Source organism: Betta splendens, chromosome 2, assembly GCF_900634795.4.
Source record: "Betta splendens chromosome 2, fBetSpl5.4, whole genome shotgun sequence".
In the NCBI taxonomy this organism is placed as follows: Eukaryota; Metazoa; Chordata; class Actinopteri; order Anabantiformes; family Osphronemidae; genus Betta; species Betta splendens.
The window spans coordinates 16,011,504-16,026,966 of NC_040882.2; the positions used below are offsets into that span (position 1 = coordinate 16,011,504).

Below are 15,463 nucleotides of genomic sequence, written 5' to 3' on the forward strand. Positions count from 1 at the left end.
CTTTAGGAACATAGCAAACATTTTCTTTTAAATATTATTTATTATTTATGACCTATGACGTACAGCTGTTTGAGAGTGCAACACTAATTTTGTGATGTAATCCAGTATTGACATGTGATCTAACAACCTGGTGGGACAGAGCATCACCCAGGTGGCTGCTACTAAAGGAGGGCTGGAGTGTGTTGAACAGCGTGTGGGGACTGTCTGTACCAACGCAAACACAGGCTGGGCTCTGCGTGGATGTGACACCCAACCTATAGCTCAGAGTCAGGTGTCCTTGATTTCCTCTAGCGTATGAAGTGATAGTGCCAGATGGCAGTAGCATTGATAACCAAGACAAACATCTGCAAATTTAGCAGCCCATGACATGTCCTTGTGGCTTTTGACTGTCTGCGGCCTGACTTGTGCATGTGTGACACAAGTACTTCCTCTCCCACTTCCCGTCAACACGTAGTCAGACAATGAAAAGCAGCTCATGTCAGAGCACAACAACAGAAACAGTATGTGCTGCAGGGGTTCTGGGTCTCTGGTTGTCTGCTCTCTTCTCTGACCTCTTGTTATCTGTTGGCAGCCTTTAACACAAAATAAACTGTCAGAGGCCAGTCAGTGTTACAAGACAAAGCTACCAATAATAAAGCGCTAAACGGTAATAACATGGACATGGACGGTCACAGTACTGTACAATGTTTGACGTTCATCTTGTCATTAAGGTGGTTTAATAAGGCGATTCTTTGTCACACATCTTCACGATCCAGCAGATTGAATAGCAGATTGTTACAGTATGTTCAGCTGTTTTTACTGTTTTAACAAGAACAAGAACCTCTTCTGCCGCCACTGTAGCACATTCCTGAATGTATAGTATATTTCAAGTCAATGTGCTTGTGCTTCAGGTCTCATTCCAGCTCCTGTGGATCTGGGAACGTCCACTACCAGCAAATATTCACACCCAGAGGGAATTGTGCCTTTCTGACTGTTGCCCAATCCCTTTGCTACAGTAGGTAGAAAGCTGTGTCTGGCTACCACATGCTCCAGTGCTATTGACTGAACCATATGGAGGAGGGGAAGAAGAAGGAGGAGACAGCTCAGGAGCAGCTGGTGCTGTCTCCTTAACAAAGGCACCAGTTAATAGATAAGAGGCTTTACGTCTAAATTTAAAGCCTGCAGCGCACACTGATTCTGAATCAGCGCTGGTTACGCTGCTTTGTTTTAAGCTAAAGTAACATTTGCTCACTTTGCCCTTGAAGGACTTTATCTTTTTCTGGGTTTAAACCAGTTTGTTGAGTTCGGCTGCGTGGCGAGCTCTCAGGTGTTGAAGCTTTAAACCAGCAGTGTGTGTGTGTGTGTGTGTAAGGAAATGGAGGCAGACCAGAAAGAAATTCGGTCAACGTGGCTGAATTAAAACCAGCAAAACTTTTCATTGTCTACACTTCTACAGACTTCACTGGTCTCAAGGTGAGTGACCTTCCCTCTTGACCCCTGGTGACCCCTGACCCCCATTCAGGTAATCCAACCCCCCCAGGATAAAGTCTGGTTGACGTTGGAATGTAGTCTTTGCTGTGTCATGTCTCTTGCTCTTTGCTGGAGCAGGCTTATTTGTGGACTCCTCCATTACTTCTATGGGGAGATGTTGTTCCTGGTCCTTCTTGTTAACTGTTAAATCTAGCGTTGCCTTGGATAAAGTGACACCTTTTTATTGGTGGTGATGTAACTCCATGATTAGGAATTTAAACAGTTAACAAGATAATTGTGCTATTTGAATGATCTTGATATGAATCTGATGTATGGTTTGCTGTTCAACACCAACCAGGGAAGCAAAACCATCAATTAGATCATTTTTCCGAATCATAGTCTCTGTGGAGTGAAGTGTGGATTGAGTGGAAACCTCTGGAGCTTGAGACTCTGGATTAAGTAAGAGAAGAAATATTTTGTACCAAGGCAAACTTGCCTAACACAGGAGGAGCAGGGTCACGGCTGTGTGTTATGATAAATGATCATTTCTCCAGAAACTGCTTTTTATAATCTCAATATGACATTATCTAGGGTGTTAACTTCACTTTCCTCACAGTATTAATCAAGCAACTCATGTACACACCTACACTATAAAGTAGAGCAGGAAACACCTCTATATATTAATACTAAAGATTATTTAATACTGAAGAAAGTATGACATTTTATTTGAAACCCCCTTAAGCTCTACTCAAACACTGTCACAGTATTAAATGATTGAATAATAGTACAATATAATGCAACCATTAATACAGTACATCTGACTATTGCTTGTATTCCTCTCATCTTGGGTCAGCATGATATTATGTTCTGACTGAACACATTCACAGGTAGTTGCAGAGGTTTGCAAAGCTTGTGTTTAATTTATGCTGAAAAAATATAATATTTATCCACAGCACACTGGAAAGAAGGTGTTTGGAAACACCTACAGTACACACATACTATACTTATTCTTGTAGGTTTTAAGTATTTAACAGATTGTTGAAAAGAGCCTCACACCACTGCAGGCTCAATGGTAGCTCTAGCTTAGTGGCATTTGTTTTGCACTAACCTACAGATGCACTGTTATTTTTGGCTTTTTTAGAGTTACTTTAATAACTAAAGTATGTTTATGGCAGCATCTACTGCCACAAAGCATTTAATTATACACAAAAGGGAAGATGATGACAAGAAAAATCCACAACTGCATTTTCCATTATTGCATTTATTTCTGCATTTCGGTCAGCGTCGTCAGACTGACGTCACACTCTACAACCCAATTTGTCAAGCTGTCAGAAGTTAAGTAGGTCACAGGAAACACACCTGCTCACCTTCACATAAAAGCACAGAGAACTTGTTCATATTACACTAATGTCACACAGCAACCGTGAACTTTAATATATACATTCACACACACACACACACACACACACACACACACACACACACACACACACACACACACACACACACAAAACATACATTTTGTTTGAGGCTCTTTATTTCTGTTTATCATACAATAGCATTAATTGTTTATTGCAATTGGACCACATGGCAACATGTCACCATCCCTTTATATTATTGTACTGTTCATCACTGTCTGAAGAGTACCCAGTAATCATAGTTTTATAGTTGTATTGAAACGCTCCATCCGCGTCAACGCGCTTTTATTTTGTAAGCGACCGGAAATGCTCCACATTAGGTCTTTGTTCATTCAGCACTATCAGTCCGTGCCTTGGTCCCAAGCAGAACGGACGCTGGAAAAATAAATTGGCCAAGGACTCGGTCAGGACCAAGTAAACCGTCGGAACCGCACAGACCGATCCAGGGTCCGTTTCGGCCAGCGGAGCCGCTCCGGATCCATGGCCTGATTTCTACCGGCGACGGGTCCGTTGCCGCAGAAGCCTTCGAGATGCTCCGAGTTTTCTGCAGCTGCACAATATCACCGTTACAGATACCGGCCCGGGGACGCAGCTATGCTTTTCAGACGGAGAGCCAGGTAACGCGAGCTCGCTGCGGGGAGCGCTCGGTCGCGTCGCCGCAGCTTCAGCCGAACCCCGGCTGGATGCGAGCATCGGAGCGCTGGGCTGTGGTCCTGCAGGGGGAGCGGCGGACGTGTGGGTGCTGGTGGGGCTCAGTGGCCTTTCCTCCGTTCCACATATATTCCGTCCAGCTGCGAGCACCGGTCCAATTCTCGCGCGTGTGCGCGGGCGTCTTGTGTGCGTGTGTTCAATACGCATAAAGCTTCTTTGTGTTGTACTGGAGTCTGAGGGGTGGAGGCACCGCTCATTCCTCTTTTAGGATCCGCTCGGATTGAATGTTAATACGTGAGCGATCCTCGGCTTCAGCCCTGAGATCAGTGATTACTGGGGTTTAGACATGTCCTCCCCATCACACCACGCTCCACCTTTATCTCATGTTTCGCACTGGTTTTCTGCCATATAAATGTCATATTAACTGATTATTCTGAGGGAATTCGTGGACGTTAAAAGGACGTTAACTATTCACTATTCAACGATTCGTCTTCACTGTTATAAATGTATCTAAATACATATAGACATTTTAAAAATATACAAATACTGATTATCATCACAGCTATCATTCTTTAATGATAAGTCGGTGCTTAGTTTGACTAAAACAAAACCATGTCCATTATGTAAAACCGATCAGATCATTGTATAAACGCTACATGGGTCACATCAGCTGACTAATAAACTGTTAAACATGTGTTATGGACCCAATAAGCATGTTTTGTTCTGAGCGTGAGGCATCAAGTCCGGTGGGAGTCATGTGATGGTCTGGAGCTGCTTTGGGTGATTTGGACAGGGTCACAGAAGGAGAAGTCAGGACTATGGCGTAACCTGTGTTGGCCCCTAACTGGACTATGTGGTTATGGCCTACTGTACAATTCAAATCAAATCTGCAGTGTATATTTTCTAGGGAAGAAGCAGTCAGATGTGTTTTTTTTATTTGCAACAGTGTCACCAGCACTGTCACCACAGCTCAAACCAGCTAAGCTGTGCCCGTGTAGGAGCAGCTTGAGGAGGAGGAGGCAACACGTTATTAATCATCACGTCAAACCTCTAAGTTATCCTTATCTTTTACTTACAGTGTTTCATAAAATCTAGAGTAAGAGGAAATGTTTTTGGTTTTCAGCTGCTAATACGAGACCTAACGTATGCCACTGTAGACTAACAGATACAGGCTTAATGGAATTACCGGGGCTGGTTAACAGCATTTACAACATCCGTCTGCCTGAGTGAGCCGAGTGAGATCTGGCATTCCTCAGACGCCTCTACAGCCAACGGTTTGTAGGTTGTGTTAAAAAAGGTTGAAATGTTTCCATAGTGTACCTAACGCAGGGCAGCGAACGCTGGTCCTTCAAGGCCTCTGCCCTGTTTGGTTTGCTGCCGTTCCTGCTCCTACACAGTCTGACTGTCTGAACTCACCTGATCCAGAGAAGCAGCAGCGGGCACAGAGCAGGGCCGACCACCACCGATCCACAGATAGGAGCTTGTTGTTTTCTGCTAAAGGAGGTTCCCCCAGTTGTTACATCAGGAGCTTGGCTGTTTTGTCTGTGTTCACGAGCGTGTTGAGTGAAGCCAGGTCAGATGTGGTATAAACATATTATGATCTGTTCGGTTTTCTACCGGGGCCTCTCCTCACGCTCGCCTCCTCATCAGACTCCAGCCTGAAGCCTTTGCAGCATGCAAGTGTTTGTGGAGCACGGCTCCGACTGGGCCATTATCTCCTCCCTTTGCTGCTGTACTGCCCCGCGCTGTCGTAGCGCATCCCCACACTAGTGAAAGGAGCACTGCTAGTTTACATCATCCTGTTAAAAATAAGCTTTTCCTTCCTTCGGTGACGTGAAATGTCTCAGCCACTGCTGTGATAATGTCAGACCACCAACATGCCGCTGTTGACGTTTGGGAATGATTTGGGGGACGTTGTGCTGGGTTACATCACCAGATTTCATCCTGTGTAATTTATATTTTATCAGCTACAAACCTTAAAGAGGAAAGATGAAGACATGCCAGAAATATGAAGAAAAGCTGAGCAGTACTAATGGAATGTAGCAGGTCCTGTTGAGTCCCCCTTGTGATGGTGATGATGATGATGCATTAGTCATGTTTGTTTCATGACTCACCCAGATTTCTCCCACTCTCTGTCCCTCTTGTCATCCCCCCTCCTCCTCCACACCCACTCGTCTCTCCCATGCTCCTCTCGTCTGTTTATGACATCATCTCTGACCCCCCTGACCCCCATTCTGCTGCTCCTTGGCCTCACCCTTGACCCTGCTCGCTCCACTCCAACGTCCTACTTGACCCACCATGTTCGTGCTACCTTCGCTTCCTTTCTCTGACCTCGTCTTTGCACGGACCCACCTCCACCTCCTCCTCCACCCACCCACTCCCTTCTCTCATCACGCACTTCCCCCAGGATGTTACGATGGCTGGTGTGTGGCCGGCTGGGTCCTGTGTGGATGTGGAAAGCGCTGCTGCTCTTCGTGGCTATTGCCTTTGCCAGCCAGCTGCTGGGGGTCATCTTCAGCAAGAGGTATTTCATTACATTCTGGTTCAATTTTAATGTTGGTTCATCATTCCATTTTAAGTTTTCATTGCAGCACAATTTTCAGAAAGGTTGCATCCCAGTTGATTGATGTTTATTCTTATCTTAACTTCAGCTTATTGAGTCACAGGGGCAGTTTTTGGTTGAATATAAAAAGTCACATTTCTCTTGAGAGGTTGACACATTTAGATCAGATTAGCTCATGGCTGCTTGAACGCTAGCTAATGAAATGAACAAGAACAACATGGCATTTAGCCTCGAGCTTAAGAGACACAAGGATGGTAATTAAAGGAGATTATTACAAAAATACACTATATTGCCAGAAGTATTCGCTCACCTGCCTTGACTCGCATATGAACTTAAGTGACATCCCATTCCTAAACCATAGGGTTAGGAACCATTGATCCAAAAACGCATTTGTGAGGTCCCAAAATGATTTTAGACGAGAAGGCCTGGCTCTCAGTCTCCGCTCTAATTCATCCCAAAGGTGTTCTATCCAGTTGAGGCCAGGCTGGCTGTGCAGGCCAGTCAAGTTCATCCACACCAGACGCTGCCATCCATGTCTTTACACATTGCTTTGTGCACTGGTGCACAATCATGTTGGAGGAGGAAGGGGTCAGCATGGAATTGTCCAAAATGTCTTGGTATGCTGGCACATTTAGAGTTCCTTTTACTGGAACAAAGGGGCCAAGCCCAGGTCCTGAGAAGCACTGCACACCATACACCCCCTTCACCAAACTTTACACTTGGCACAATGCAGTCAGACAAGTACCGTTCTCCTGGTCAAACCCAGATTCGTCCATCAGTTGGACAGATAAGAAAACCTTTAATAGTCCCACAATGGGGAAATTTCATCAGAACAAAATACAGCAGCAAGTAAAAATACAGAAAAATAGAGAAACAGATCAGTGAGACTGAAAAGTGCGATTGATCACTCCAGAGAACCCCTCGTTTGCTGAATTACTGACGTTCCCATATGCTTCCACGTTCTTATAATACAGCTCACAGTGGAATATTTAGGAGCAAGGACATTTCATGACTGGATTTGTTGCACAGGTGGCATCCTATCACAGTTCCACCCTAGAATTCACTGAGCTGAGAGCGACACATTCTTTCCAAAATGTTTGTCAAAACAGTCTGCATGCCTAGGTGCTTTTATACATCTGTGGCCATGAAAGTGATAGGAAACACCTGATTCCGAATACTTTTAGCAATATAGTGTGACTTGCACAGATTTTAGCTCTGACAGTCTAAACACACAGCAATAATGAAATAATGTGTTTTGCTGAGTTTTTTGGCCCATGTGTTATTTTCAACTATCAGTAATTTCATATACAACAGGAAACCAATATGATAACAGTATTTTTTTAATAATCCAATATACGTTTTAAAGTTCCTGCCATTTGTGTGCAGCTTAATTCTAGAACTATTAAATATGATAATGTAAACTTTATAAACCACCAAAGAGAAATTCAGGATTCCTCCTTATTATCCTTTCATATTATTGAAAGGATATTACATGTGGTACTATGTGGTATACTAATGTAATAGTACCTGTAGTTTATTAACTGAGAGAGTCTTAGAGTAGATTTACAAAACTGTGGTGAAACGTCTTCACTCCCTGTCCTACATTTTCCCGTTTTTGTTCCCTTAACTCTTCACTCCCTGTGCTTGTGGAAACAGGAGGCCTCTGCTCTCCTTTAATTCATTCACTGTGTTCTCTCAACATCTGGCTCCAAGGACCCTGGGGACGGTTTAGGTTGCAGCCAGATACCTTTTTTCTAGTGTGGTGTTATTTACAGCCAGAATAACAAGTACTAATCTACGCTATCCTCTAACTGATAGTTAGTGTGTTATCATCATATCAGAACAATCATAGGTTTATTGTCAGTACTGTCCTGACAAAAGGTTAGTTTATATAAACCTCTATAAAAGGTTCTGATAAAAAAGATGCCAACTTGTAAACACTTAATGGATGAATTATAAGGATGTCAAGATGGTGATATGTAATAAATATGTAATATGAGACGATGCTTATTAGTTACCATCTACAGACTAATTTATGATGTTTGTCACCACCAATCTGTCTAGGTTCCTGGCAAAACAACAGCTTAGGCCACATTGTAATAAACAGCCACCTCATCTACCGTACATGCAGCTATTGCAGCACAATAGCTTCTATCCAAAATATTCAAAATAGACCAGAACATAGAAAACCCAGAAGTGCTTTACAGCAGCTGTAACATTTTGGCTGAGCAGTAATTAAAGCAACATCTGAGAGCATTTAATCTAACAATGTTTTGCTCATACAGGAAGCTTCTTTAGGTTGGTCTTCACCAACATGCAGGATTTTATGTTTGAGATTTGAGCTTTTGTTTATGTGCTTCCTCCCTTTCTTCAACCTTTCCTGCAGCAGTGTCCAGCCTCGTTCCATCTTCTCATCCCCTGACGCCCAGGGACCCTCCCTTGGCCCCTGCCAGCCCCACACCCACATCATGTTCCTCAAGACCCACAAGACGGCCAGCAGCACCGTGCTTAACATGCTGTACCGCTTTGGGGAGGAGCGTAATCTCATGTTTGCCCTGCCTATGGGTTACCAGCTGGGGTATCCACTGCCCTTCAACGCTCACAGGGTTAAAGGCTACCGCGGCCCGAGAGTCGCAGACTTCCATATCATGGGCAACCACATGAGATTCAACAAACCCGAGGTAAGTTGTACAGAAGAGAACAGAAGAAAGACGAGTGTGTTCAGATTGCAGCATGTTGTCTGGCAGTTCTCCATATTCCTGGTTCACTGTAATAAAATAAGACTGTGAAGTGCAAAAACACAATCTGATACTTGGCAACATGAGGTGACATTGCTCACACACAGTAAATTGTTTCTCCTCACATGAGCTGCTAAGCTTTCCCAACTAGCTTGTTTTACAGAGCCAAGGCTGCTCCAGCATTTAGTTACTTTCCCTTCAGCTTTTCACTTATCTTGTTTTCAGATTTCAATACTGTATTTAGTATATTGACATTAGAGGATTCCCACTGCGACCCAGGACTATGAGGAAGCTTAAGGTTCTACTCCTGGTCTCAAAAACACACAACTCTTCTCACTTTGAAGCTCTGCTGCAGTAAACATACACCTGTAACAATTGCTGGAAATACCTTTACCATTTATTAAAGGTGTTGACTGGTTGGTGAACATTCTTTCAAAGAAAGAACTGGCATTGTAACAACCATTATCTTCTCTCTTTGTCAGGTGGAGAAGGTCATGCCAGCAGACACGTTCTACTTTTCCATCGTCAGAGACCCAGTGGCTCTGACTGAATCATCCTTTGCCTATTACAAAGAAGTAGCGCCTGCCTTTCGAAAAGCAAAAAGCTTGGGCGACTTTGCCGATGACCCCAAGAAATATTATGACCCCCGTCTCCGCAACAACCACTACGCCCGCAACCTGCTGTGGTATGACTTTGGTATGGACCACAATGCTAACTACTCTATTCCGCTGGCTCAGCATGGCGAGGACATGATCCGTCGTACCTTCAAACTGATTCTGGTGTCTGAGTACTTTGACCAGTCCATGATCCTGCTGAGACACGCCCTTTGCTGGCCGCTGGATGCCGTCGTGTCATTTAGCCTCAACGCTCGGCAGCAGAAGCCCAGCAGCATTGGAGGGCTGAGTGGGAGCTGGGTAAACAAAGCTGCTGCAGCAGCTGGTGTCAGTGTCAGAGCTGGACATTCCCAAGCCAAGACAGCTCCCAATCTGTCATTAACGGAGGAACAGCGGGAGAAGCTCCGGCAATGGAACGCTTTAGACTGGCACCTATACAAAGCCTTCAACAGGTCCTTCTGGGAGGAGATTAACAGGTTCGGTCACACCCTGATGGAGCAGGAAGTAGCTCTTCTTAGGACGAGGCGGGAAGTTCTGGCCCAGGTTTGTCTCCGGGATGGCGGGAAACCTGTGGAGTCTCACCGAATTCGAGACAAAAACATCCGACCATTCCAGAGTGGGTTAGTTAAAATTCTTGGCTACGAGCTCCAACCAGGGTTAGACAACGCCACCAGGACAGCTTGTCTGCGGATGATTAGGCCTGAGATCCAATACAAAGATCTGCTGGATGCAAAACAGTTTCCAAGAGCTACAGTGATTCACGCTCAGCCAGGACAACAGAACCAGGGACTAATAGTCGCAGCCGGTGGGTCTTTGTTGAGACAAGACTTGTCCAGGACAGGAGACAGGCTTGTGGGTGGAGAACCTGGAGGAAGGACGGTTGAGGAGGGAGAGAGAGACTGGGATGGAAGTCGTTTAATGAGGAGCAACCAGACTTTGACGCAAGGAAAACATAAAGGAAGGTTGAGATAGTCTGAGGTGAGTGTACTTCCTAAACATGGTACCTTTAGTCTTTGAACAAATGGACAAAGTAAATACTGAGCCAAGTGCAGTTTACACTTTTCCTTTGCACTTCCACTTTTTGGTCTTTTGGCCTATTTCCTAAAAGCTGGATCTGACCTTTGACCTCGAAGGACCTGATTCGATGGCTTCAGTAACAAGATGAACAAGGCTTTTGAATTCTATCGTCTGAAAGCATCGACCGGTCTTTGTCATGCTGTCCAAAGTGACAGCCGTCACAAGATCACTTGTTCTGTCCGATCTTTATACATTGAAAGGTTCTGATTTTTCACGGTGAACTTTCCAGCCATGGACGTGCTTGAAGTTTTGCAAGTTTGTGCCTGTCATGCAGCACCTTTTACGTGGTTTTGAGAGTTTAGCAGAACAACACCTGGTGATCTCTGAACGCGTATACTGGTATTTCTAGAGGGAAGAAACTCTAGATCGAAAACCATTGCATCTAAAAAGGAGCCTGTAGGCCAAAGTTTCTCAACAAAAAAATTGACAGTCAATAGAAACGTAACGGTTACAAAAAGTGTACAAAAACATTTATTGTTCATCATACATTCATTTGTTGATGTTACTTTAAATTGCTATTTACATTGTATATAAATTACAGTGTTTTTTCATCTATCTGAACTTACTTGTATTTAAGAAGTGATAGTTTCAGAGATCACTGGGTATCTTTCAGAAATGTTCTGGCTTGAAGTGAGTAAAACACAAGCTAGGGTTAGAGTGTGTTTACAGCACTACAGTAGTTTCTTTATTATCTCTTGCTGATGGTTTGTAAAGTCAGCATTTGCTGCTTTTTGTTAGCCAAGATAAAGAAATACGATACATGGATCCGTCTTGGAAGCATTTCTAGCTCAGCCTCAGAGCTGGCCTCTTCTAGAACCACTACCCCGAGCAGCGTCTTTAGCAACGTCTTAGTAATGTAAAACAGGGAAGCCAATCTGAGGCCTGTGCTTCCACTCTGAGGCTGCTTAATGTCACCATTTTGGCACATCCCTTCCTTCCACGATATTCTAATGTCAAGGGAACTGACCCACCATCTGGTACATGTGTTTTTTTGAATGCATGACAGTGTTCTTAGCTCAGTCAGCAGGTACTTGGGAGATTCCAGAATGCCTGTAGCATTACATCTAAACAAAGCTTCTCTACGTTCTAGCTGAAATGGTTGGCATTCCAAAAATATTTGAGTGATGCTCAGGAGTTTACCCAGCCACTAACTTCCAAATCAATAGAAATGGGACTTTTTTGTACAGTTGTGAAATGACCCGTGATGGCTGGAATGTTGTCTCGCGGTCTCGGGCTGGTGAAGCTCGAAGTCCTTCCGCTTTGACAGTTGAAACCCTTCACTCCCATTAGCTGTGTTAATCCCAGTGCTGCTTTGTGTGCATGGTACAGTGCTTGTCCACAGCCTGCTGCTTCCTCATCACAGTGAGCACAGTACTGTATGTCGTTAACACGCTGCATGAAGGTTCACAGTAAACGGGCTCCAGTCACCACTGTTCTAACCAAACGCACACCTCCGTCCGTCAGTCAGGCTCGTATGATGGGCACCTTTAGTCGACGGCAAAAGCACGTCTTCTTGGGAACATGGGTCACTATGGTGTAGTCACAAGCAGCTCTGCTAGTGCTTTATGAACCTCTGAGCACACATCAGCGCTAGAGGTGTGAGGGGAGGCCCAGATGGCACTGTAATTAGCAGAGGTTTCACAGTAGTTGGTTCATCTCTTTGTAGTGGGGACACTAGTTATGGGTGTGTGCATTCAAAGATACTCTGGACAAGAATTAAGTCAATTTCAGTAAAGGTCACTCTGTTTTTCACATGATGGGAACTAGGTCCTTATTATGGGCTGGTTCGTGTTTAAGTGTATGTGTGTAGGTTCCCTCGGAAGTTGCTTCTATGAAACATTACACAGACCGTTTAATAAAGTGTCTTGATGAGTAGCCATTCTCTTGTTAGCTTGTGTTGGTGCTGTGAAAGAAAAGCAGACGACGCACAGGAAATTTGTGTTGACACCAGACATGAGTGCGTCTGACTCTCAAAGCGAGACATCTGTGAGTTGTGGTTTTTCTCCACTCACATTTTAGCACAGCTCAGTCCTTCCTGTGGCATCAAATCATGTGACGTTTAAATAGAACCAGTATTATGCTGACTGTTTAAAAACACCAGAATTAAATCCTGAGGCATCCAGCCGACTGTCTAGGCAGGTTCCCATGATGAAGACGTTGATTCCACTCATTGTCTTTGCCCTGTTGTATTTTGATTGTACTTTGTCCTGACCTACAGTTGGTTCAACAAAGTCCCATCTGAACTGTACATCCACCGAGTATCAGCACAGGCTGTCTAGTACCCTGATCCATGTCTGGGCGGATTCCCCGTGGACATCTGCCAACTGATCAGGAACACGCCCAGATAGTCAGGAATGCACACACCTTCAGCTTCAGTGTGAATTGGAGCATTGCCTAAAATAAAATGGTAATTTAGTGTTCCCGGAACAGTTACTTCCCGAATAACTTGTTTATCAAACAAGATAATTTACTGAAAATGTTCCCTTTAATATTTCAGCAGAGTTCAAAAGAAATTTGACAAACTGCTCGTCTGTTAAGCAGCCGTGAACCGTGGCTGTTGAGATAAAGCTCTCATTTACAGACGCTCTTAACCTGCCAAACTGCCAAAGCACGGCATCTTCACACGCATGTATGGAATGCAGGTCTGGGAACGAGCTCGGAGTGTACTGGAGCCTCGATTGTGTTTGCCTCAAAGATTTTACATGAAGCATCTGACCCAGAACAGACCCAAACAAAAAGTTCCGCCGCCGAACAGTGGGCTGCATTCAGCAAACAGTCCAGCGTTAGCGGTGTCTCCTTACAGCTCTGGGCCTTCTGGGGGGATCGGGTGCTCTGCATTGTGCTTGATTGGCTACCGCCTCTGTTCCATCTAGTGAAAAGATGGTTGCCGGTCAGTTTTCCAAGCCCTAGCCATTCGGGTCGATGCTGTAACGCGGTTTTCACCTAAATTGCTTTTAATATTTCAGTCATGCACTGTAAATTTTGAAACAGTCTAAAGTAGTTTGAAAGACTGATCTCAACATTAGTATTGGGTCATTGGAACCTCCTTGACTAATAGGCCTGTGGATTGTTGGTGGATTGGATCAAACCAACCTACAGACGGTGTCTTTTTACAGTCAGCCAATTCCTTGACTCACGTCACAGTGCAGTGGGTGCTTTAAAAAAAACACACACAGACTACACAGTTGATCTATAAACAGCTCCACAGACTAATGAGGGCAACTTACTTTCACCGTGTTGGAGGTCAAATGCGGGACCTTAAACGTCTTATATTATAAACAAACGGAATAGTCCAGACTCAGTTTAGTCATTATTGATGCTGCAGATAACTGCAAGCTACACTGCTGTGTTTGTCCTGCTCGATGCCTCGTTTTCAGTTGACAGGATGATGTTGGTGTCAGCTGCGTCTCTCCCTCTCAGCATGTCTGCCCCACACACTGCAAATACAGCACGACAGAAAAACTAACAAGCTGGCAGATCAGTGGGCACACTGAGCATGCTCAGTAGCTTTTGCCTCATAGTCGGTGAAAGTGATGGTCCTTATTTGACTGTGGAGTTGTTTACAGATAAACTGCAGTGTCTGTATCTCACACAGTGGAGGAACATGTCAGTCTCGCTGATGTCTCAAAATACAGCATAACAGCAGGAGATGTGTGGCTAGAAGCTAGGTCTGGCTCTTGATTAAAAGACACTACTGTATTTCATTTTTATTTGATTGTTTTGATGTGGTTGAAATGTTTCTTTATCGGCTTCCAGGAAGTGGTCAGCCCAGGGAGCTGGACACTGACTAGTAATGACTGGACACAAAAGAAAGGATGTGCCTATTATAGTATGATAAAAGCTGTTAATTAAGGCAACCTTTGCCGCTCTAGATTCAAAAAGTACTGAATGGCCTACTTAAGACTGTGTGGCGTGGTAGAGGAATAGTTTATCACACTGAACAGAAATATGATTGTACATGTGATGTCATGATCTTGATTTCATCCATTGTTGCTCCACCAGCTTCCTCTGAGCCAAAGTATCAGAGTTAAAACATCTGACCTACATGTATCAAAGTGATAGAAATATTAAACAAATCCTGTGCTTGATTTTCATGCCTGTCTTCCTGACATACTGTTAAACCTACAAACATACAAATACTGGTTTTGTTCTTCCGAGGAAGTGTGGTTTTAATTATTTGACTGATACAGTACTGTGACTTATTACTAGTCTGAACGTTTCCATGTGTTCTATGTTAAATATAGTGTGATACATAATGTGTAATGTATTATGTATGCTGGGCGTTCTGGAAGTTCTGGTATGATCCATTTCTTTCATTAAGTCATTTGGAAAAGCTGCCATTTCTGTTCCTGGCACAAAGTATTGCTACAGATTTCACTGAAGTGGAGGGGATTCAGAAGGAAACAGTGTACCTTGACTTGGATCTGACTTTAAAAACGTTTCCGTCAATAATTTGCAACAGCTCATGAGCTTTGTGTGCATCTATTGGGTTGTTATTTTCTTGTATGGAATAAACGCAACTTGTCTTTAACATCACTACATGGTCTCCTTGAATTTACTGATATGCAGTTTATAGTTGCATGTCCAACCTGAACATGAATAATCTACATAGCAGATAAAATACCTCATGCTTAATGAGCAAAATCAAATTCTGTGTGAGGATGACATCATGACATGTCGTGCTCATGTTATCACCTGTACATGGTGTCCCAGTAGCTCAGTTGGTAGAGCATGTCTTGGGAAGCCCCACTTCTGGCACCAGGTGTGAGTAAGACAGTTTGCACTAGCTCTCTGGGTGCTCTTCGTGCCCACTGCTCCCACAGGGGATGGGTTAAACGCAGAGGACAAATTTTTAGATAAATAAAAGATCAGTATTGTATTGCACATCAGCTGAATATATCGATACTTGTTTTTTTCACCCATGCTGTCTTATCGCCTCCAAGTATTTTATTT

The 15,463-nt window shown here is 43.9% G+C and overlaps 1 protein-coding gene across 6 annotated transcripts; it reads left to right on the forward strand.

Moving 5' to 3' along the window:
• The first annotated feature begins 1,212 nt into the window (after positions 1–1,212).
• Positions 1,213–15,046, forward strand: gal3st4 (galactose-3-O-sulfotransferase 4). 6 transcript variants are annotated; one of them, XM_041069355.1, is made up of 5 exons: positions 3,196–3,484; positions 5,926–6,042; positions 8,468–8,762; positions 9,302–10,411; positions 10,542–15,046. In XM_041069355.1, the coding sequence occupies exons 1-4, from the start codon at positions 3,462–3,464 to the stop codon at positions 10,403–10,405; spliced, it is 1,539 nt and encodes a 512-aa protein (XP_040925289.1). In that variant the 5' UTR covers positions 3,196–3,461; the 3' UTR covers positions 10,406–10,411; positions 10,542–15,046. The 6 variants fall into 6 exon arrangements, with proteins under 6 accessions (XP_055361773.1, XP_055361772.1, XP_040925289.1 ...); XM_055505798.1 differs by lacking the exon at positions 3,196–3,484 and adding an exon at positions 1,213–1,452 and having other exon boundaries at positions 8,471–8,762; positions 9,302–15,046; XM_055505797.1 differs by lacking the exon at positions 3,196–3,484 and adding an exon at positions 1,217–1,452 and having other exon boundaries at positions 9,302–15,046.
• The last annotated feature ends 417 nt before the right edge of the window (positions 15,047–15,463 follow it).

What these genes read in the sequence shown, in the direction of transcription:
- gal3st4 (XM_029140545.1), top strand. Translation starts at nt 3,462, where the DNA reads ATGCTTTTCAGACGGAGAGCCAG. An exon ending in CTTTTCAGACGGAGAGCCAG is followed by an intron (nt 3,485 to 5,925) that starts GTAACGCGAGCT and finishes CACTTCCCCCAG; the next exon opens with GATGTTACGATGGCTGGTGT. An exon ending in GGGGTCATCTTCAGCAAGAG is followed by an intron (nt 6,043 to 8,467) that starts GTATTTCATTAC and finishes CCTTTCCTGCAG; the next exon opens with CAGTGTCCAGCCTCGTTCCA.